Source organism: Tamandua tetradactyla, chromosome 3, assembly GCF_023851605.1.
Source record: "Tamandua tetradactyla isolate mTamTet1 chromosome 3, mTamTet1.pri, whole genome shotgun sequence".
In the NCBI taxonomy this organism is placed as follows: domain Eukaryota; kingdom Metazoa; phylum Chordata; class Mammalia; order Pilosa; family Myrmecophagidae; genus Tamandua; species Tamandua tetradactyla.
The window spans coordinates 129,877,648-129,902,392 of NC_135329.1; the positions used below are offsets into that span (position 1 = coordinate 129,877,648).

Genomic DNA, 24,745 nt, shown 5'->3' on the forward strand with positions numbered 1-24,745 from the left:
GTGCTTGCTTTTTTCTGGACTTTACCCTATATATCTTTTCCTTTTGTTGATTTTTGTTTTGTATCCCTTTGCTGTAATAAATTATAGCCTTAAGTATGATTATATGCTGAGTCTTGTGAGTCATATAGCCAATCACAGAACTTGGGGTGGTCTTGGGGATCCCTGACCCACGACAGAAATCTCCTACCTCTCTGATTGTTCCTTCTTGAACAAGAAAGACTTGGACACTCCTGTGCAAACTCATCCACCCTCATGATTTTAAACTATCATCTATGTGCTAATAATTTCCAGATCTATATTTATGGTTAAGACTAAACTCTTCTTTGGATTTCAGTCACTTAAATCCGATTGACTGCTAAACTTCTGCACAGGCACCTCAAAGTCAACATGTCCAAAATAAACCTATCATTATTTCCTGTCTTCAAATATTTGTTTCCTACTCCCCATCACCCATTTACTCTGCTCCTCCCTAATTCTCTATCTTAGTTAATGTAAAAAACAATAGCATGTAGTCTCCTAAGTCAGAGAGTTAGGAATCAATCCTACTTTTGCACCAACCCACACAGTAAATTTATAAGTCCTGTCTATTCCTTCTCCTAAATATTGAATTCTTTCCTCCTTCTTCATCCAAACCACTGTTATTGTTTGACTCCTTATGTAACAACCTTAAGTATTACAATATCTCTTGACTGATCTACCCACTGATGATCTGTCCCTACTCAAATCTATTTCTATCTTCCTCAGACCTGCCAGAGTGAGCCTCCTAAAAATCAAGTCTGATATACCATCCCCTTTCTTCTCTTCTTCAATGGCTTCCTATCAACTGATAAGCATAAAGTGTTAAACATCACTGTTGGGTATGAGGCCCCCTAGTAGGACTAAATCACTTGCAATTCCCTTAAAACATGAGAGTTCATACCTCTGTGCCTTTGTGTATTTTGTTTCCTCTGCCTCAAACATTATTCCCTAGATATTTCCCTAGGTTAACATCTACCCAACCTGAAGCCTCAGCGAATGGGTTCAGAAAGTCTTTATGGGAGTTTTTGCCTTAGAAAGTCTAAATACCTTTCTTCTGCACCTGCCTAGAATACTGCAAAAATTTCTATCAAAACTGCTAACCCATTAATAAATTATATTTTCTATTTTCAAATCTTTCTCAGTGAGACTGGAAACTAAAAGGAGACTTTCAGTGCCTTATTCATCTTCATCAAAAGTACCTAGAATTATAATGGCTAAGAGATTTCAAACAGAGTCAAGAGGTTATCCAGGAGATTATTCTTATGCATTATAGGGTTACCCCACTTTAGTTTATGGTGTATTAGAGTGGCTAAAGGGAAGTACCTGAAACTGTTGAACTGTGTTCCAGTAGCCTTGATTCTTGAAGAAGACTGTATAACTATATAGCTTTTACAATGTGACCGTGTGATTGTGAAAACCTTGGGTCTAATGTTCTTTTATCCAGGGTATGGACACATGAATAAAAAAAAATAAGGATAAAAATAAATAAATAAGAGGGGGAGATAAAGGGTAAAAATTGGGCAGATTGAAATACTGTGAGTCAAGGAGAAGGAGGGGTAAGGGGTATGGGATGTGAGAGAGCTTTTTTTTTCTTCCTTTTTCCTGAGTGATGCAAGTGTCCTAAAAATGATCATGGAGAAGAATGCACAACTATGTGATGAAACTGTGAGCCACTGAAGTTGGATTTTATGTATGTGCATATATCTCAATAAAGATATTGAAAAAAAAAACTACAAATAGAAAAAAACCATAATGTAAGCCACATTTGGAATTAAAATTTTCTGGCAGTCACATTATAAAAGTAGTAAAAACATTTGTAAAAATATTTCATAGAATTAAATAAACACACATACAAATAAGTGCTTATAAAATGTAAAATCTACACAAGGTCCATGGATGATATCAATGTTAATTTCCTGGTTGTGATATTATCTTATAGTTTTGTAAGATGTGATATTATAGTATAGTTTTTTAAGGTGGGAGCAACTGGGTATACAGGCTCTCTCTGTATTTCTTACAACTGTACCTCAATCTACAATTCTCAAAATAAAATGTTTCTTACGTTTAAAAAAATGTAAATGGATTAAACTCTGAAATCAAAAGGCAGGGATTTGCAGAATGGATAAAAAAGTAAGACCCAACTATATGCTATCTACAGCATATAGAGACTCATTTCAAATCCAAAGACATGAGTATACTGAAAGTGAAAGGATGAAAAATATAAACCTGTAAGCAGTAACCAAAGAGAGTAGGGGTAGCTATATTAATATCAGATAAAATAGACTTTATGTAAAAAAAAAAACAACAAAAAACAGGTGCCTAGAATTGGAGACTGATAAGTGCTGTACGAGAAATACATCAGTTTCATTAAAGCTGACCACTTTTAAAAGCAAGCAGTGTTGTACAAACATAAGATAGTATGTTAATACAATGAAAAGGAGAACACCTGAAATTAAAAATTTACATAGTTCTCTGAAGAATTCTCAAGAAATTATACAGAAAGAAAAGAATAACTGCCCTATTAAATGTAAGTGGCTTCTATGTTTATACATTCTATTCAACATTAACTATTACAAAAATCTTTATGGGGGGAGTGAAATGGTAGTTCAGTGGTAGAATTCTCACCTGCCACGTGGGAGATCTAGGTTTGATTCCCAGTCTGTGCACTAAACACCCCTCTTCCCTGCCCCCCGCCCCCCCCCCAAAAAAAAAATCAGCAGATGGTGCTGCAATAAGGGAATATTCACTTGGAAAAAGAATGAAATGTGATCTTACCACACAGCATACAAAAAATAAAACCTTTAAAAGTGGCTATTAAAATGTTCATTTTTCAGATGAAAGAACAGAGGCAAGTAGTTGCCAAAATGAAATTGATTCTAAATTCTGCATTATTTTTTAATACGGTTTGATTACCTCATCTTCACACATATCAGTCTTTCTTCCTTTTTTGTCTTCTTTATCTTCTTCATCCTCATCATCTTCATCAGCTTGGTCATCACTATCATCATCATCATCATCATCATAATCACTCTCTCCTCCCTTCCTTCTTCGCTTGCGCCCTGGAGTGGGTGTGCCCAATGGATGTTGTTCTTCTCCAAGATCAGTGCCACCTGAAGTGTCTCTTCTGCCTGTTTTCTTAGCATGAATGATTCTGAGCCTTTAAAGATGACAAAAAATCATCGTTATGAAAGAAAATGTTTCCTTTTATACTTTTTAAAAAGAATATTAGAATTTTAACTAAAAATGCTGTGTTGTATTTCTCTCAGGATAAGCAATAAATGAATTACAATAAAAACTAGAATTAAGGAAATTTAAGAAATATATTTCCATAAATTATGGAATAAAGTAACTTTCAAGAGTTATTCTAGATATTTCTTTGGACTAGAACACAGTAAAAAATGAACTCTAGTACAAAAGATTAATTCTTACAATGGCCAAGTGGTAATTCCTAATCCCATACTATCAGAACGAGTATATTTCAATTTAAATTTTTGCAAAGAAACTATTCTTTCAACACAAAGGTTGAGTAATTTCAGCATTACATTTCCTGGCAGGAAACTAATTAAGTTTTAATGTTGAATAAGTTTCGATGTATACTTTCTTTGAAAGCAAACATTAATTAGAAAGTAATTAAGAAAAAGATAATAATTCCAAACAGAGTATCTTCATGACCAAAGCCACCTGATAAAAACAAAAATCATAAAAAAATGCTTGCTTGACTTCTTCCAAAGAAAAAAGATAAACTGACTTTCTTCCAAGCTTGAAGTCATATATGTTCAATCAATCTCATTATATCTTATATTCATTGCAAATTCTGGCCCTTAGCCTTATTAATTTCATATCCCATCTGAATTAAGCATTACCTTTTCTAATTCTTATATCAAATAAAGTTTACTTTCTTGCACAAGAATGAAAAAGTATATTAATTTTAATAAAACATAACTTACTTGCGTAGTTTACCTTCTACCACCCATTTATCTCTTCTCAAGTTTGACATATAATCAATGTTTTTGTCAATTTCACTGCCAATGCAAAAATACATTGAAAGACAGAACTCAATTTCACTTCAGTAAATTTGGTAAGTAAAAATAATATAACTGACATTGTATATGTGTGCATACACATATACCCATATACTTAGACATACATGTACATATATATATGTTGAAAAATTATTTCTTCAGTGGATACAACATTAGTAGTATTAGGAAATTCATTGTGGTTTATAGCTTAAAGCAAGAAAAGATCTACCCAACTGCCTCAGAATTATAGCACTTCCAACTTCTTTTTGCATATAACTAATATGTGATAATATCCAAAACCATAGCAGTAAATCAGAACTCATGTGGATATTTTTATAAATGCATCTATATATATATATGCATGAAATATATATCCAAGATGTATATAAATGTCTGAACAGGATGTTTCCCTCCTTCTAGGGTAAAATTATAATGCAGTCTTTACATTGAATTTATGTGTTGCTTTTTTAAAAAAATAAGTACTACTCAGCATTACCATTTGTATTATACTTATGTTTAATAAAATTATTCTTTCATGACATTAAAAAATTTAAATATCACACTTTGGCATGATTTCCAATGAACTGCAAAAACAAATGAAGGATAAAAATTTGATAGTAGGATGAAAATTCTGTAGACTGAAATACTGTGGGTTAATGAGAGGGAGCGGTAAAGGGTATGGGATGTATGAGTTCTTTTTTCTTCTTTTTATTTTCTTTTTTTTTGGAGTGATGCAAATGTTCTAAAAATGATCATGGTGAAGAATACACAACTATGTGATGATATTGTGAGCCACTGACTATATAATATGGTTGGACTGTATGTGTGTGGATATTTCTCAATAAAAATATTAAAAACAAATGAAAAACCATATTAACACAGTATCATAGCTAAGATATGTACAGAAAACATAAAATGCCCAGCAGTGATAGAAATCCATGGCCCTAAATATTTGGATGCATCCTTTTCCTAGAAAGAATAATAATATCTGTAAAATAATGAATTTCAAGAACAAGGTGAACATGAATTTATTTACCAAATCTTGAAATAGTGGAGTAGAGGACCAATTCTGAATCTTAAGTAAGTACTTTTAAAAAAAGTGCCAATTAACACATTGATATACCAATAATCTAAGATTGTGATAGAACAGTGTAAAATAAAAAGTGTCTTGATAATTTTATGAATGGTTCTAGGGAAAATCAGGGATTAATCTGTTCTCAAAAGTGGTTAAGGAAAGAAAAATTCTGAATTCTTGTGATGGTGCTAAATTCTGGTACCATATCAGGAAAAATAATAAAAATTTCTAGTATATAAAAATTAACAAAATTATTAATTATAAGGACTATATATGGTATGATCCAAATCTATTCTTTAAAAAAACTACAAATAATACATTAAAATATTAATAGTGGTCATTTATGAATAGTGAGATTAAGCGTAATTTTAATTTTCTGTTTATGTTAGTTTGTACCACCCACATATTCTAAGCAATTTGTATTACCTTTATGATTAGACAAATACAAATAGAAAAAAAGTTACCAGGGAAGACTTACCTCACCACACTCTTGCTGCATGCCAGTTCATTGATCAGGAAAGCCAGGACTGAAGCTTTTTGTGCTGGAGTGTGAGCTTGAAAAGCTTTGGTTTTCAGGCTTTGAGTAAGCTCAGTTTGTCCACAGTGGGCTTCCATAAATATCTGCAAAATCTCAGAAACATTGTCTCGATTCACACCAACATTCAGCAAATGCTCTCCAAGGGCTGTTTTGGCCTAGAAAATTTAACATTTTTATCAGTTTTGATCACAACCATTAATAACATAAAAATAACAAGATTAAAAAATACTGGCATTACATGGTCCAGATATTACTGACAATGGTTTTATTAAGCTTTTATTTATGAAGTGGAGATCAAAATAGGCAACAGATAATAGACAAGTATTCAACTACTATTATATTTCTGTTCCCTTTTCAAATTCTTGGTTAAAGGTCAGGCAAAGATAGAAGTAAGTATATTCATATGTAGTACAAGTTACAAATTATCTATAAGATCATCTCTCACTACAGAAACTATCCCAAGATCTTTCCTGGCTTTATCTAAATATTCTATCTGTAGTGGCACGGAGCGGGAGGTTCAAAAGCTCTATTATTGCTGTGTTTTCTGGTTTTATACATTTTATTGTCTGATACACTGAATGAATGGGGAGATGAAGGAAAAACTGACAGGTACATTTGGAAGCTTCTCTCTCTACAATATTATCTAGAACAAGGATGACTGAATGTGAATCTTAATTGGAATTAAGATAAATTTGAACCTGAGTATCCACAGAATATAATGTGTTATTCTGTAAGTAGGCTTTGATTAGTCTCAGTTATTCACACTGATTTAGAGAGAACAAAGTATAATTTCAGAAAGCACCCACAAGTTCTTAAAGCTTTATGAATTAATAATTCTCTAGTTTTGCTGAATACTACTTGGCTACTTGAGTATTTCCTCAAACCAATTTGGTATATTCTAAAGTCAGAGAAAAAAAAGAATAACTTGGGAATGGTTCACATTACTTAGGCATTATACATCAGTTTTTTCTTTTAATACTAAAACTTTAATTCTATCCAGGACATTTTAAACACTTACATGGCTTTTTCTTTATTCTTTTAACTTTTAAAATGGTATAATATAACATATATACAAAGCAAAGAAAGAAAAAAGTAACAGTTTTTAAAGCACTCTTCAACAAGTAGTTATAGGACAGATCTCAGAGTTTGTCATGGGCTACCATACCATCATAACAGATTTTTCCTTCTAGCTGCTCCAGAACATAGGAGGCTAGAAAGAATAAATATTTTTTATTATCACATTTGACTTTTTTTGTGTGAAAAAATAACACATATACAAAAAAAAGCAATAAATTATAAAGTACAGCACAACAATAAGTGGTAGAATAGATTTCAATTCCACAAATTTAGGTTCTTACTTCTAGCGGCTCTGAGATGCTGGAGATGAAAAGAAGTATCAATTTAATGATTCAGCAATCATATTCGTTTTGTTAAAACCTTACCTTCTCTATGTAACTTCACCATTATCTTTGATCTTTCTATCCCACTTTTTAGGGGTATTTGGGCTATGGCCATTTTAACTCTTTCACGTTGGAAGGGGATAAATAAAATGGGGTAGGGAGATGGGACTAGCTGATGTTCTGGAGAGGCTGGGCCCTCTAGGTTTCAGGACTTATATGGTCCAGGGAGCTATCTGGAGGTTGTAGGTTTCTGGAAAGTTACCCGAATGCATGGAACCTTTGTAGAATCTTATATATTGCCCTAGAATGTATTCCTTAGGATTGGCTGGAATGGTTTTGGTTGGGGTTTGGCAAGTTATGATAGGTAGCAATGTCTAACTGAAGCTTGCATTAGGGCAACCTCCAGAGTAGCCTCTTGACTCTGTATACTCTCAGCCACTGATACCTTATTTGTTACACTTCTGTTTCCCCATTGGTCAGTGAATACACCAAATGTTTGAGGTTTATACCAAGTATAAGATGAAGCAAATCAACATTTAACTTTACAAGACATTATGTGGAAAAAATTGGATCAGATTATACAATCTTCTGTTAAGATAGCTATCAATGCACTGACAGTAAGAACTATGGGCTTTTTTTCTAAAAAAAAAATAAACAAAACCTTTTTTTTTTTTTTTTTTACCTTACATCCTGTTATTAGACCTGGATCACATACAGCAGCTGACAGGAGTCTCACAAGCAAGTCTTGAACTTCACCCATGCTGTCCCCTATATTTAGCAATCCTTCTTGAAGAACACTCAGGTTTGGAACATCAGTATTCACATCAAAGCCCAAAACTTTACCAAAGTTTCGTAAGAACTGCACCACCATGAGACAGTCTGAAAACGTACTTCCAGAAATAACAAGTCCTGGAATACGAGGCAACTCTGGCAAAGGCTGGACATCAAATAAAATAAACATATAAATAAAATAATCAATTAAAAAAGCTTCAAAAACAATGTTTTTTGCATCTTATGAAATAAAATAAGTGGCTTTCTTTCTTTTATATTGTACCAGTGGCTTTCCTTCTGGATGGTAAACAAATTGGGGCATTTCTGCAACCTTTGTGGTCTTGAACACAAGTAAACACTCTATAAATTTTGGATGTATTAAAAATGAACTTAGATTTCTGCAAAAGAGAACACTAATTTTAACTAATATATATTGATAAAACAAGGATATTATAACTGAAGCAAAAATAAACATATATTTTGAAATAGACATTTCAAAGGTAGTTTACATGGACATACTGAAAAGGGAATGTGCACTGCTTTCTCCTAATGGTGAACACTAATTCACTATTCACACTGTTTGCTAGCACAGAAACTAACAGCATGTATCTGAGGGCTGTAGAGTTGGAGAGAATGGCAGCATCCGTGGATAAATGACTAGGTCCATATAACCAGAACCCATGACTCTGCAAACGAACCCAGTTCCAATGAAACCCACAGTCTTGGCTTCCCTATATCTAGTAAAATATCAGTACTGATTTTTAATCTTAAGGATTAGAAAGCTGCCTATGTTGCTATTTCTCAAATAAGTTTACATATTAACATTTTAATGACTAAACTATAGTATTAGTTTGTTATGGACATTTAAAAAATTCAATAAATAGGTTATCTAAAATTAAAATATTTTATCCATGGATAGGACACAACAAAACTACTTTAAATTTTAAATGGAAAAAAAAGTGACTATAAATATTTCTGTTATTCTGAATAGGTCCTTCTTCAAAAATGTCCTCAACCCTGTACTTACTGAAATAACTAACTAAAGCTTTTTTCAACTAATACTATTGTGGAAACACAGAACTATGGATAATACCTAATACCATACAAATTTCTTGTTACATTTGAAAACCAGTTAATTTTAAGTTTTTTTGCCTTGAACTACATCAAACACATGAATTTCTACATAATTCTAAGATAATTTATACAACAAACTACAAAATGTCTTAAAATGGACTTAAATACTTGATATAATGCACATTGAGAAGAAAAGATGCCAGAAAATAAATCTCATTTAGGATTTTTAAAAAACTTGTTCATTATGTGCTTTTTAAATATATTAACTACATATCTAGTCGGTGTATAGGAAATTTTAAATTTATAAATGACTAAAACCAGTAAGTATATTTTCATTTTTCTTTAAATCTACTGATGTTAAGTAAATAAATAGTATGTTTATATAATTCAGTCCTATTAGGGCATTAAAAGTTTGCTTTAAGCACTTTAGAAAAGGGACAATCATTATACCATGGATGAACATGGCCCAGATGAATATGGAATATCAGTAAATATGGATGCCTATGTAATATATTATACCAAGCATACTAATAATACATAATTGGGGCAGTATTATAGACATGAAATGCACCAGTAATGTATTTTTCTATAATTAAAACTTTTTTTTTTTTTTTTTAGGTACATGGTTCAGGAATCAAACCTGAGTCTCCTGCATGGAAGGCAAGCATTCAACCACTGCATCGTAGAAAAGTAACATCTTTTTAACTATAGTCAAAACATAATTGATTCTTACTCAAAAGCATATTTATTCAAGATCATGCCATTTGACAAAATTATTCTCATTTTTATGAATTTCTACTTTTATGTGTTTTAGCAATATTTCATGTCTGTGAAGCACCATGGGAAAGAAAACACACAAGAGGTACTTAAGTTGGACACAATTTCTTGACTTTCAGGATGATAAACTTTATGGGCACTGAAATCTAACAACTAGAGCTTGACTCCAATGAGCCACTTATAAGTTGTGTAATTTAGAACAAGTTCCTTTACCTTTTGTGTCTCAGTTTCTCATCTGTAAATGGGAATACTAACTCCACAGAATTGTGGCTATGGTCAAAATTAAATGAGATAATCCATATGAGGTACTTAGCATAGTGCCTGGCAAGGAGTATGCATGCTCAATAAAGGGTAGAGACTTCAAATACTGAAAGAGGTTATAGATTATAAATCACAATTAATTAAATATGTTTAAAGCATGGGGTGGACTGGAGTTAGATCTTTCAGTGATCGAAGGCCTGCGAAGGACCAAATGAAACATGGAACTCCTATCTGCTTCTATAATTCTTCTTTGTAAATTTCTGTAGTATTTTTATTTACATAAAAAGGGTTTGTCAGTGCTCCATTTATATATTAAGAACTGCTATTGTCAGTACAGGTACTCTAGAGAGGTTGGCTGGTGGCTATCCAGAAGAGGCAAACTGACTTAGATTTGGAAATCTGCTGCTTTAGTTTAAAATGAAAGATTTTCATAATGTCAGCTCTGGCAAAGACATCGGGGGGAACTAAGGAAAAATAAAAATTTTTTAATGAATTGATTTACATCATATATAAATTACCTTTTGGTCTGCCAAGCACATGTCTTCATTAGGCTTCTTTAGTTCCTTTGCCATTTCTAATTCTAATCTTCGTTGCTCTAGTTTACGTTCTTTATTTAATCTTTTCTCATCACGTTTTTCTTGCTTCAAGCGTTCTTTTTCCTTAAAAAGAAAACCATGTCCACATATTCTCATTAATCATTATGTGTGGGTGAAAACCTGAAGTTAAAATTTAAAAAGTGATCAAAGTGTTACTATTTCCATGAACAGAAGTACAGACTTTTCTCCTAGGAGGTTAGGAACAAACCTGGTAAATTATGTAGAAGCAATTACTTATCTTATTTTTAAGTATTTTTACCCTTTGAATTTCAAACTGATCTTATGACTTTATAAATGTAATACCAATATTAGATTCAACTTAGATTATTTCATTATTTGAAATTTATCAGACCTTTCCCAGGTTAATTTTTATTTTTATCTTTAAAATATTTTTTGTTTTTTTTTTTCCCCAAGGTTTATAACATGAAAATAAAATATTTATTAATAAAAGGAGGCATATAAAATGCACATAAGCAACTACATATTTATAAAATACTAATATTTACAGAAATTTTTTGGTGGTATCATGACAGAAGGCAGTTATAAAGCAGGAAAGTGGAAGCAACATGTTTGAATTTTGCAAAAGCACTTCTTTCAAAGGGAATTAGACAGCCTAATAGCTAATAGCAGACAGCAGCTGGGATGAAATAAAAATATTATTTACTACCATAAGCAACACTTAAGAGAATTTAAAATGAGTTTTAAGGGCAATTCCTAAAGCATTCAAAAACAGTTTTGGATAATGGCAACAATATGGAAATAACCATATTGTTATTATAGGAGACAGCATTCTGTCAGAAAAGAAAATTAGGGAATTTCTGTTTAAAAATCAGCACTATTATGTTATGGTCATTCAAATGTAATTCTTACTTATCTAAAGAAAATAACCGTAGAATTATCAGGTCATTCAAAGCTACTACTATTTCACACATCCTATACATTGCTAATGAGTTTATTTTTGTAAGGCCTAGCTAGATCTGATCATGTCTCTTCCTTGATTATATACCTTTCAATTTTTGTATCAAAATAAGGTTTAAGTCTTTATTTTGAAGTCAGGACTCTATTCTTTACCAATCTAATTTTTTTTTTTTAATATTAGGTTCTATATAGAGTTGGTCAAAGTATTTGCTATTCTCGATAAACATCTCGTTTCTGTACCTCCTATACTGATTAACTTCAATCAGGAAGATCATTATATAACTAAGTCCTCATCAAACAATACCACCTACTCCTTCTTACCAATTTCTCTTAGTTCTTATACCCTTTACTTAGAATTTGAATATAGCTTATTGCTTTCTGTACTATATTTGTTAATTTGGCTCAAATCCTACACTCATTCTATCCTAATTATATTGTCAATTTTTCAGGACAGGAAGCATAATTTTATTCTATCTCTCACAGTCCCCATGGTACCTTAAATTTGTAAGATGAATTCAACAACTGGTTGCATGAATCTGTTTACTATTATATCCACGTTGTATGTCAATTCATCTCTGGTATGAGGTAGGAGGTAAAACTAGAAAAACTCAGGATATAAGGAATAGTTTTGCCCCTTTTTATAATAGTAGCAGCCAGTGGGGATCAGGTTTCTTCTTTTTTTTTTTTCTTTTTTCCTTAAGTCTTAGGTGTGGTTGTGATAAGCTGGGGAAGACATTTGCAGAAGGGGAAAGTAGTAATGGTGGTGAGGTAGAGAGTTAACTGACTTCCTATCTTGTCTTGGTGGTGGGAGAAAAGAAAAGAAATATGGGTGGGAAAATACTGTATCAGAACACCTTGGTGTCTTCCTCACCCACTTGTCTTCATCTCCATTAACACTGGTAAGGTAGGAGGTATCAAAACATGAAGGAAGAGGAGATGAAGGATGATTTCCTAAAATCCTCTTCCACTTCTTCCATTTTTATTTTTCAGTGCAAGAATAGCCTATAGTTGAATGGTCAAGAGAATGAAAAGGGAAAGGAAAAAGGAAGCAAATCTTATCTTGGTGCTCTTTTCCCCATGCTAGCCATCTCTTTCTTGTAGCCATTCAATGGGATGGTAAGGATATAGAGAAACAAACTCCCTATCTGCCAGGGTTTTTATTAATTATTTTTATTTTTTCTTCATATTCTTTTTTTTAGTCCCTCCTTTTAAAATATATTCTTTCTATACATTTTATTAGTGTATAATTTTTCACTATTTTTCATTTGTGTAGTTTATATTTTTGTTTTATTGTTTATATATTTTCTATATTATTTGTATTATTCTAAATCACTTATTTTTATTTTTTTATTTTAAATGTTCTCTCCCTTTGGTGGGCACCAGTCTGACTTCATTCCTACTAGATCTTAGGGTGTCTCCTTTTGATTCTGGACCTACTACTGTTCAGGTGTGTTTTGTTGTTGTTGTTCTTGTTGTTTTTTAATATTTTTATTATATTCTTATTTTATTTTATTATCTTTCTTTTTGAAGGGGTGCATGGGCTGAGAGTCAACACTGGGTCTCCCATGTGGTGGGCAGCCATTCTGCCATTGGCTGCACATTGTCCGGGATGCACATGAAGTACCTGTGCATCCTGGCCAGGATTCTAATAGACACTTAAGTTGAACTGTATCCCTTATATGAGATCTGGACCATGATTTGACAGAAAATAACCAACAAACCATAAGGAAATCTTTAGCAAAAACCAAGTAAATACAAAACTTTAGAAGAGTGTAGGAAATCAACTTGCCAATCAAACATTTCATATCTGGCATCACAGAAGGAGAAGAGAAAAGGGTTGGGAAATTTAGTTGAAGATATAATTGGGGAAAACATCCCAACCCTTATAAAAGATATAAATATACAAATCAAAGGGGGCTAACAAACTCCAAATAGAATAAATCCAAACAGGCCTACTCCAAGACACACAAGAATCAAACTGTCAGGTGTTGAAGAGAAACAGAAAGTCCTGAAAGCAGCACGAGAAAAGCAATCTACTACATACAAGGGAAAACACATAAGATTGACTTCAAATTACTCAACAGACACCATGGAAACAAGAAGGTAGTGGTAATATATATTTAAGATCCTAAATGGGAAAGGCTTTCAGTCAAGAATTCTTTAATCAGTCAAGTAAGTTATCCTTCAAAACCAAGGTTTTGCAGACAACGAAAGATGGAGAGAACTAGTCAATGAGAGACCTTTCTATAAGAAATACTAAAGGGAGTCCTGTCAGCTGAAAAAAAAAAAAGATAGGAAAAGGAGGTCTGGAGGAGGGCACAGAATTGAAGAATATGAGTAATAGTAATTTAAAGGAAAAAAGAGAGAGAAGGAAATAACATACAGATATGACAAATAAAAGCTAAAGGACAAGATGGTGGAGTCAGGAACCACTTTTATAGTAATTACTTTGAATGTTAATGGACTAAACTCACCAATTAAGAGATAAAGACTGGCAGAATGGATTAAAAAACAAAATCCATCTATACGCTGTTAACAAGAGATGTATCTTAGACTCAAGGGCACAGTTAGACTGAAAGTGAAAGGACAGAAAAAATTCCTCTATGCAAGAAGAAACCAAAAGAAAGCAGGGGCAGCTGTACTGATATTAGACAAAAGAGACTTTAAATGTAAAGACACTACAAGAGATGAAGATGGGCACTACATGTTAATAAAAGGGACAATTCACCAAGAAAAAAATTACAATCATAAATGTGTATGCTCTCAATCAAGGAGCTCCAAAGCACATGAGACACACATTGGAAAAACTGAAGGGAGCTGTAGACATATCAACAGTAAGAGACTTTAATACACTACTCTTCACTATAGATAGAACAACCAGATGGTATTAAAAAGGAAACAGAGAACCTAAACAATGGGATAAATGAACTAGATCTAATAGACATATATAGATTATTACACTCCAAAACACCAGGATATACATTCTTCTTTGACTGTGCATGGAATGTTCTCCAGGATAGATCATGAGCTGGAACTCAAACTGAGTCTATATAAATTTAATAAGATTGAAATTATCCAAAGCACTTTCTCTGATAATAATGGAATAGAGCTGGAAATTAATAATCATCAAAGACCCACAGCTTTCACAAATACATGGAGATAAAACAACATACTCTTAAATTATCAGTAGGTCAAGAAAGAAATTGCTAGAGAAATTGGCAAATATCTGGAGACAAATTATAATGGGAATACAACATATCAAAACTTATGGATGTGGCAAAGGCACAATATTGCCCTAAATGCCTATATTAAAAAAGAAGGAGCAAACTTGAGGATTTAATTGCTCACCTGAAGAATCTGGAGAAAAAACAGCACACTAACCCCAAAGCAAATAAAAGAGAAACAATAAAGATTAAAGCAGAAATAAACAAACCAGAGAACAATAAAACAATAGAAAGAATCAACAAAACCAGAAGTTGCTTCTTTGAGAAAATCAATAAAACTGATGGACCCCTAGCTAGACTAACAAAGAAAAAAGGAGAGAGGACACAAACATCAGAAATGAGAGAGGGGTCGTTACCACAGATCATGAAGAAATGTTAAAAACCATCAAAGAATTGTATGAACAACTATATGCTGAGAAACTAAACAACTTAGATGAAATAGACAAATTCCTAGAAACATATGAATTACCTCTACTGACTCCAAGATGAAATACAAGAGCTCAACATATCAGTTACAAGTAAAGAGATTCAATTAGTCATTAAAAATCTCCCAACAAAGAAAAGCCCAGGACCAGACAGCTTTATAGGGGAATTTTATCAAACATTTCACAAATAAATAACACCAATCCTGCTCAAACTCTTCCAAAAAAATTGAGGAAAAATTTTATGAGTTTTTAAAACTCATTTTATGAAGCTAACATCACCCTAATACCAAACTCTGATAAAGGCAATACAAGAAAAGAAAACTACAGACCAATCTTCCTAATGAACACAGATTTGAAAATTCTTAACAAAACACTAGCAAATTGAATCCAACGCCACATTAAAAGAATTATACATCAAGACCAAGTGGGATTCACACCAGGAATGCAAGGGTGGTTCAACATAAGAAACTCAATTAATGTAACACAACACATTAACAAATCGAAAGGGAAAAAAATCACATGATCCTATCAGTTGATGCTGAAAAAGCATTTGACAAAATCCAGCATCATCTCCTGATAAAAACACTTCAAAAGTTAGGAATTAAAGGAAACTTGCTCAATATCATAAAGGGCATATGTGAAAAACCCATAGCCAGCATCATCCTTAATAGTGAGAAACTGAAAGCATTCACCCATGGTCACCACTATTATTCAACACTTCTATTTAGAAGTCTTAGCTGGAGCGATTAGAAAGGAGAAAGAAATAAAAGCATCGAAACAGGAAAGGAGGAAGTAAACTTTCATTATTTGCAGATGACATAATCTTATACTTAGGGAGCCCTGGGAAATCTACGACAAAGCTACTTGAGCTAATAAATTCAGCAAAGTGGTGTGATGTAAGATTAATGTACAAAAATCAGTAATATTTCTATACACAAGCAATGACCTATCTGATGTGACAATTAGGGAAAAAATTCCATTCAAAATAGCAACTGGAAGAATCAGGTATCTAGGAATAAGCCTAACCAGGGATGTCAAGGACTTATACACAGAAAATTACAAAAAATTGCTAAAAGAAATAAAAATGACCTAAATAGATGGAAAGACATTCCATGCTTATGGATAGGAAGGTTGAATGTCATTAAGATGTCAATTCTACCCAAACTGATCTACAGATTCAGTGCAATACGAATCAAAAACCCAACAAGACTTTTTTTGAAGACTTGGAAAAGCTGGTTATCAAATTTATATGGGAAGGGAAAGAGACTCTGAATAGATAAAGTTTTCCTAAAAAAGAAGAACAAAGGCCGATGCAATGGTGGCTCAGTGGCAGAATTCTCGCCTGCCATGCCAGAGACCCAGGTTCAATTCCGGGTGCCTGCCCATGTAAAAAGAAAAAAAAAAAAAAAACAATAAAAACAAAAACGAAGAGCAAAGTGGGAGGACTATCACTTCCTGACTTTAAAGCTTACTATAATGTCACAGTAGTCAAAATAGCATAGTACTGGCACAAAGATAGAATTGACCAATGGGATGGAATTGAGAGTGCAGAGATTGACCATCCAGATTTATGGACCTCTGATCTTCAACAAGGCCCTCAAATCCACTGAACTGGGACAAAATACTCTTTTCAATAAATGGGTATGGGAGAGCTGGATTTCGATAGCCAAAAGAATAAAAGAGGACCCCTACCTTACACCCTATTAATTCAAAATGGATTAAAGGCCTAAGTGTAAGAGCCAGTACCATAAAACTTCTATAAGAAAATGTTTTTTGGGGAAACATCTTCAAGATCTAGTAATAGGAGGTTGCTTCTAAAACTTTATACCTAAAGCACAAGCAGAGAAAGAAAAAGTAGACAAATGGGAACTCCTTATGATCAAGAGCTTCTGTGTCTCAAGGGACATTGTTAAAAAGGTGAAGAGGCAGTCAATTCAAAGGGAGAAAATATTTGGAAACCACACATCAGATAAAGGCTTGATATCCTGTGAACATAAAGAAATTATTCAGCTCAACAACAACAGAACAAACAACCCAATTATAAAATGGTCAGGGAATATGAATAGAAACTTTTCTGAAGAGCAAACACAGATGGCTAAAAAGTATATGAAGAGTTGTTCATTGGCTATAGGGGAGATGTAAATTAAGAGGACAATGAGATATCTCCTCACACCTATAAGAATGGCTGCTATTAAACAAACAGGAAACCACAAATGTTGGAGAGGATGTGGAGAAATTGGCACACTTATTCACTGTTGGTGGGAATGTATAATGGTTCAGCCGCTGTGGAAGTCAGTTTGGTGAGTTCCTAGAAAACTAAATATTGAGTGCCCTCAGACCTGGCAATACCAATACTCGGTGTATATACAGAAGAGCTGAGGGCAGTGACATGAACAGACATTTGCATACTGATATCCACAGAGGCACTATTCACAATAGCCAAGAGATGGAAACAATTCAAATGCCCATCAACAGATGAAGGGATAATCAAAAAGTGGCATATATGTGCAATGGAATATTATGCAGCAGTTAGATGAAATGAGGTCCGAAAACATATGACAACGTGGATGAACCTTGAGGACATAATGCTGAGTGAAATGTCAGATACAAAAGGACAAATACTGTATGATTTCATTATTATGACTCTGATAAAACCTCTAGCATTTTGGAGCAGCTAAAAGAAAAATCTGATATGAGAGAGTAGTAGCCCATGACAATCTCTGGGATCTGTTTTGTAGCTTCTTGTTGAAGTGTGCCTTGAAAATTATTGCTTTTTCCCTTCTTTGCTTTGTACATATACGTTATATTTTACAATAACAACAACAACAAAAACAGTAAAAAATATATATATAGGCAGCTATAGTAAATTAGAATTTATCTAATTTATCTAGATAAATTTAAAAATTTCAAATGTTAAATAATATAGGTCACTACTATAGCAAAATTGATCTTTTGTAATAACTTTCTACTTGATATCTTGAGAACATACAGTTTTGACAGTTAATCAAATAGTATTTAAGATAGCATTTAATATTTAGAATTTAAGAAACTCATATCTGTAGATTTTTTTTCTTCCTTGCTTTTTTTTGGTATGCTGTATGGTGGGATCACATTTCATTATTTTTCCATGAGTATCCCATTATTGCAGCATCATTTTGCTGAATTTTTATTTGTTCATTTGTTTGCTCTGCTTGTTTGTTTGTTTTTTTGAAAGTACATGGACTGGGAATCAGACCCGTGTCTCCTGGATGGCAGGCAAGAATTCTACCATTGAACTACCTTGTACCCCACATTACTTTAATTTTAAATTGGTTTATGAAATGTTGTAAAAACAGACTTTACAATGATTATTTAGATATTTTATTTAAATATGCCTATAGATAAACTAACTAAAATATCCATTTTAGGTGGTTAAGATTTTCATATGTTAATTGGAAAAACATCTGTACCTTTATATTTTCCTGAAATCAGGAAAATGTTTAGTAGCATAGCTCATTACCATAGCAACACTGATATATGTAATAAGTTTCTACTTGATATTTTGAGAACACTCTCAGTTTTGACAACTGACCAGATGGTATTTTAGTGGTTAATATTAAGAATTTAAGAAACTATACCTGAATTTGTATATTATTTTCTTATTGCCTTAATTTTTAAATTGGTTTATGAAACTTACTGTGCAAACACAGGTTTTACAATGATTATTTCAATACTTTATTTAAATGTGCCTATGGATAAGCTAACCAAGATATCCATTTTTTTATTAATTGAAGAAAAAAAAGAAATTAACACAACATTTAGAAATCATTCCATTCTACATATGCAATCAGTAATTCTTAATATCATCACATAGATGCATGATCATCATTTCTTAGTACATTTGCATAAATTTAGGAAAAGAACTAGCAAAACAACAGAAAAAGATATAGAATGTTAATATAGAGAAAAAAATAAAAATAATAATAATAGTAAAAAAAAAGGAAAAGAAAAAAATGACACAAACAAACAAACAAACAAAACCTATACCTCAGATGCAGCTTCATTCAGTGTTTTAACATGATTAATTTACAATTAGGTATTATTGTGCTGCCCATTTTTGAGTTTTTGTATCTAGTCCTGTTGCACAGTCTGTATCCCTTCAGCTCCAATTACACATTACCTTACCCTGTTTCTAACTCCTCCTGGTCTCTGTTACCAATGACATATTCCAAGTTTATTCTCGAATGTCGGTTCACATCAGTGGGACCATACAGTATTTGTCCTTTAGTTTTTGGCTAGACTCACTCAGCATAATGTTTTCTAGGCCCATCCATGTTATTACATGCTTCATAAGTTTATCCTGTCTTAAAGTTGCATAATATTCCATCGTATGTATATACCACAGTTTGTTTAGCCACTTGTCTGTTGATGGACATTTTGGCTGTTTCCATCTCTTTGCGATTGTAAATAACACTGCTATAAACATTGGTGTGCAAATGTCCGTTTGTGTCTTTGCCCTTAAGTCCTTTGAGTAGATACCTAGCAATGGTATTGCTGGGTCGTATGGCAATTCTATATTCAGTTTTTTGAGGAACCGCCAAACTGCCTTCCACAGTGGTTGCACCATTTGACATTCCCTCCAACAGTGGATAAGTGTGCCTCTTTCTCTGCATCCTGTCTAGCACTTGTCATTTTCTGTTTTGTTGATAATGGCCATTCTGGTGGGGGTGAGATGATATCTCATTGTGATTTTGATTTGCATTTCTCTAATGGCCAGGAACATTGAGCATCTCTTCATGTGCCTTTTGGCCATTTGTATTTCCTCTTCTGAGAGGTGTCTGTTCAAGTTTTTTTCCCATTTTGTAATTGGGTTGGCTGTCTTTTTGTTGTTGAGTTAAACAATCTCTTTATAAAGTCTGGATACTAGACCTTTATCTGATATGTCGTTTCCAAATATTGTCTCCCATTGTGTAGGCTGTCTTTCTACTTTCTTGATGAAGTTCTTTGATGCACAAAAGTGTTTAAATTTGAGGAGCTCCCATTTATTTCTTTCTTTCTTCAGTGCTCTTGCTTTAGGTTTAAGGTCCATAAAACCGCCTCCAATTGTAAGTTTCATAAGATATCTCCCTACATTTTCCTCTAACTGTTTTATGGTCTTAGACCTAATGTTTAGATCTTTGATACCTTTTGAATTAACTTTTGTATAGGGTGTGAGATACGGGTCTTCTTTCATTCTTTTGCATATGGATATCCAGTTTTCTAGGCACCATTTATTGAAGAGACTGTTCTGTCCCAGGTGAGTTGGCTTGACTGCCTTATCAAAGATCAAATGTCCACAGATGAGAGGGTCTATATCTGAGCACTCTATTCAATTCCATTGGTCGATATATCTATCTTTATGCCAATACCATGCTGTTTTGACCACTGTGGCTTCATAATATGCCTTAAAGTTCAGCAGCGTGAGAACTCCAGCTTCGTTTTTTTTCCTCAAGATACTTTTAGCATTTGGGGCATCCTGCCCTTCCAGATAAATTTGCTTATTGGTTTTTCTATTTCTGAAAAATAAGTTGTTGGGATTTTGATTTGTATTGCATTGAATCTGTAAATCAATTTAGGTAGGATTGACATCTTAACTATATTTAGTCTTCCAATCCATGAACATGGTACGCCCTTCCATCTATTTAGGTCTTCTGTGATTTCTTTTAACAGTTTTTTGTAGTTTTCTTTGTATAGGTTTTTTGTCTCTTTAGTTAAATTTATTTCTAGGTATTTTATTCTTTTAGTTGCAATTGTAAATGGGATTTGTTTCTTGATTTCCCCCTCAGCTTGTTCATTGCTAGTGTATAGAAATGCTACAGATTTTTGAATGCTGATCTTGTAACCTGCTACTGTGCTGTACTCATTTAATAGCTCTAGTAGTTTTGTTGTGGATTTTTCCGAGTTTTCGACGTATAGTATCATATCGTCTGCAAACAGTGATAGTTTTACTTCTTCCTTTCCAATTTTGATGCCTTGTATTTCTTTTTCTTGTCTAATTGCTCTGGCTAGAACCTCCAACACTATTTTAAATAATAGTGGTGATAACGGACATCCTTGTCTTGTTCCTGATCTTAGGGGGAAAGTTTTCAATTTTTCCCCATTGAGGATGATATTAGCTGTGGGTTTTTCATATATTCCCTCTATCATTTTAAGGAAGTTCCCTTGTATTCCTATCTTTTGAAGTGTTTTCAACAGGAAAGGATGTTGAATGTTGTCAAATGCCTTCTCTGCATCAATTGAGATGATCATGTGATTTTTCTGCTTTGATTTGTTGATATGGTGTATTACGTTAATTGATTTTCTTATGTTGAACCATCCTTGCATACCTGGGATGAATCCTACTTGGTCATGATGTATAATTCTTTTAATGTATTGTTGGATTCGATTTGCTAGAATTTTGTTGAGGATTTTTGCATCTATATTCATTAGAGAGATTGGTCTGTAGTTTTCTTTTTTTGTAATATCTTTGCCTGGTTTTGGTATGAGGGTGATGTTGGCTTCATAGAATGAATTAGGTAGCTTTCCCTCCACTTCGATTTTTTTGAAGAGTTTGAGGAGAGTTGGTACTAATTCTTTCTGGAATGTTTGGTAGAATTCAGATGTGAAGCCGTCTGGTCCTGGACTTTTCTTTATAGGAAGCTTTTGAATGACTGATTCAATTTCTTTACTTGTGATTGGTTTGTTGAGGTCATCTGTTTCTTCTTGAGTCAAAGTTGGTTGTTCATGCCTTTCCAGGAACCCGTCCATTTCATCTAAATTGTTGTATTTATTAGCATAAAGTTGTTCATAGTATCCTGTTATAACCTCCTTTATTTCTGTGACGTCAGTGGTTATGTCTCCTCTTCCATTTCTGATCTTATTTATTTGCGTCCTCTCTCTTCTTCTTTTTGTCAATCTTGCTAAGGGCCCATCAATCTTATTGATTTTCCCATAGAACCAACTTCTGGTCTTATTGATTTTCTCTATTGTTTTCATGTTTTCAATTTCATTTATTTCTGCTCTAATCTTTGTTATTTCTTTCCTTTTGCTTGCTTTGGGGTTAGTTTGCTGTTCTTTCTCCAGTTCTTCCAAGTAGACAGTTAATTCCTGCATTTTTGCCTTTTCTTCTTTTCTGATATAGGCATTTAGGGCAATAAATTTCCCTCTTAGCACTGCCTTTGCTGCGTCCCATAGGTTTTGATATGTTGTGTTTTCGTTTTCATTCGCCTCGAGATATTTACTAATTTCTCTTGCATTTCTTCCTTGACCCACTGGTTGTTTAGGAGTGTGCTGTTGAGCCTCCACGTATTTGTGAATTTTCTGGCACTCCGCCTATTATTGATTTCCAACTTCATTCCTTTATGATCCGAGAAAGTGTTGTGTATGATTTCAATCTTTTTAAATTTGTTAAGACTTGCTTTGTGACCCAGCATATAGTCTATCTTTGAGAATGATCCATGAGCACTTGAGAAAAAGGTGTATCCTGCTGTTGTGGGATTTAATGTCCTATAAATGTCTGTTAAGTCTAGCTCATTTATTGTAATATTCAAATTCTCTATTTCTTTATTGATCCTCTGTATAGGTGTTCTGTCCATTGCTGAGAGTGGTGAATTGAAGTCTCCAACTATTATGGTATATGTGTGTATTTCCCTTTTCAGTGTTTGCAGGGTATTCCTCACGTTTTTTGGGGCATTCTGATTTGCTGCATAAATATTTATGATTGTTATGTCTTCTCATTTAATTGTTCCTTTTATTAGTAGATAGTGTCCTTCTTTGTCTCTTTTAACTGTTTTACATTTGAAGTCTAATTTGTTGGATATTAGTATAGCTACTCCTGCTCTTTTCTGGTTGTTATTTGCATGAAATATCTTTTCCTAACCTTTCACTTTCAACCTGTGTTTATCTTTGGGTCTAAGATGTGTTTCCTGTAGACAGCATATAGAAGGATCCCGTTTTTTAATCCATTCTGCCAGTCTATGTCTTTTGATTGGGGAATTCAGTCCATTAACATTTAGTGTTATTACTGTTTGGATAATATTTTCCTCTACCATTTTGCCTTTTGTATTATATATATCATATCTGATTTTCCTTCTTTCTACACTCTTCCCACACCTCTCTCTTCTGTCTTTTTGTATCTGACTCCAGTGCTCCCTATAGTATTTCTTGCAGAGCTGGTCTCTTGGTCACAAATTCTCTCAGTGAGTTTTTGTCTGAAAATATTTTAATTTCTCCCTCATTTTTGAAGGACAGTTTTGCTGGATATAGAAGTCTTGGTGGCAGTTTTTCTGTTTTAGTAATTTAAATATATCTTCCCACTGTCTTCTAGCCTCCATGGTTTCTGCTGAGAAATCTACACATAGTCTTATTGGGTTTCCCTTGTATGTGATGGATTGCTTCTCTCTCGCTGCTTTCAAGATCCTCTCTTTCTCTTTGATCTCTGACGTTCTAACTAGTAAGTGTCTTGGGGAACGCCTATATGGTTCTAATCTCTTTGGGGTGCGCTGCACTTCTTGGATCTGTAATTTTAGGTCTTTCATAAGAGTTGGGAAATTTTCAGTGATAATTTCTTCCATTAGTTTTTCTCCTCCTTTTCCCTTGTCTTCTCCTCTGGGACACCCACAACACGTATATTTGTGTGCTTCATATTGTCATTCAGTTCCCTGATCCCCTGCTCAAAATTTTCCATTCTTTTCCCTATAGTTTCTGTTTCTTTTTGGAATTCAGATGTTCCACCCTCCAGTTCACTAATTGTAGCTTCTGTCTCTTTAAATCTATCATCGTAGGTATCCATTGTTCTTTCCATCTTTTCTACTTTGTCCTTCACTCCCATAAGTTCTGTGATTTGTTTTTTCAGACTTTCCATTTCTTCTTTTTGTTTATCCCTTGCCTTCTTCATGTCCTCCCTCAATTTATTGATTTGGTTTTTGAAGAGGTTTTCCATTTCTGTTCGTATATTCAGCATTAGTTGTCTCAGCTCCTGTATCTCATTTGAACTATTGGTTTGTTCCTTTGACTCGGCCATATCTTCAATTTTCCGGGCGGAATCCCTTATTTTCTGCTGGCGTCTGGGCATTTAATCAGATTTCCCTGGGTGTGGGACCCAGCAGGTTGAAAGATTTTTCTGTGAAATCTCTGGGCTCTGTTTTTCTTATCCTGCCCAGTAGGTGGCGCTCGTGGTGTTCGTCTGTCTGCGGGTCCCACCAGTAAGAGATGCTGTGGCTCCTTTAACTTTGGAAAACTCTCGCTGTGGGGGAGGGTCGCCAGCCGAAGTGGCTTGGGGGAGTGCCGTTTCGGGTCTCCTAGCCGGCCCAGGAATCCGCGCATGGGGGGGCGCCGCCCGCCGCAGCTTGGGGGAGTGCCGATCCGAATCTCCCAGCCGACCCGGGAATCCACAGGTGGGGAGGGTCGCCGGCCTCCGCGGCTTGGGGGAGTGCCAGTCCAAATCTCCCAGCTGGCCCGGGACTCCAAGAGTGGCAAGGGGCGCCGGCCGCCGCGGCTTGGGGGAGTGCCTATCCAAAGTTCCTAGCTGAACCGGGAAGCCATGTGTGTGGAAGGGACCCCGGTCGCTGGTCTCTGCGGCTTGGGGGACCTCCGATCCAATTCTCCCAGCTGGTCCGGGGGGCCGTGCGTGGGGGGGGCTCCAGCCGCT

General features: G+C 34.1%; 1 protein-coding gene across 24 annotated transcripts in view; it reads right to left on the minus strand.

Annotated features, from left to right (window-relative positions):
• BAZ2B (bromodomain adjacent to zinc finger domain 2B) overlaps nucleotides 1-24,745 on the minus strand; it is a 496,810-nt gene that overhangs the window by 41,862 nt on the left and 430,203 nt on the right. For all 24 annotated transcript variants that reach the window (XM_077153953.1, XM_077153960.1, XM_077153959.1 and 21 more), the window contains 5 exons: nucleotides 10,455-10,595; nucleotides 7,736-7,990; nucleotides 5,594-5,808; nucleotides 3,966-4,040; nucleotides 2,932-3,175 (listed from right to left, as the gene is read on the minus strand). In XM_077153953.1, the coding sequence (XP_077010068.1) occupies nucleotides 2,932-3,175; nucleotides 3,966-4,040; nucleotides 5,594-5,808; nucleotides 7,736-7,990; nucleotides 10,455-10,595 (930 nt within the window). The remainder of the gene's footprint in view (nucleotides 1-2,931; nucleotides 3,176-3,965; nucleotides 4,041-5,593; nucleotides 5,809-7,735; nucleotides 7,991-10,454; nucleotides 10,596-24,745) is intronic.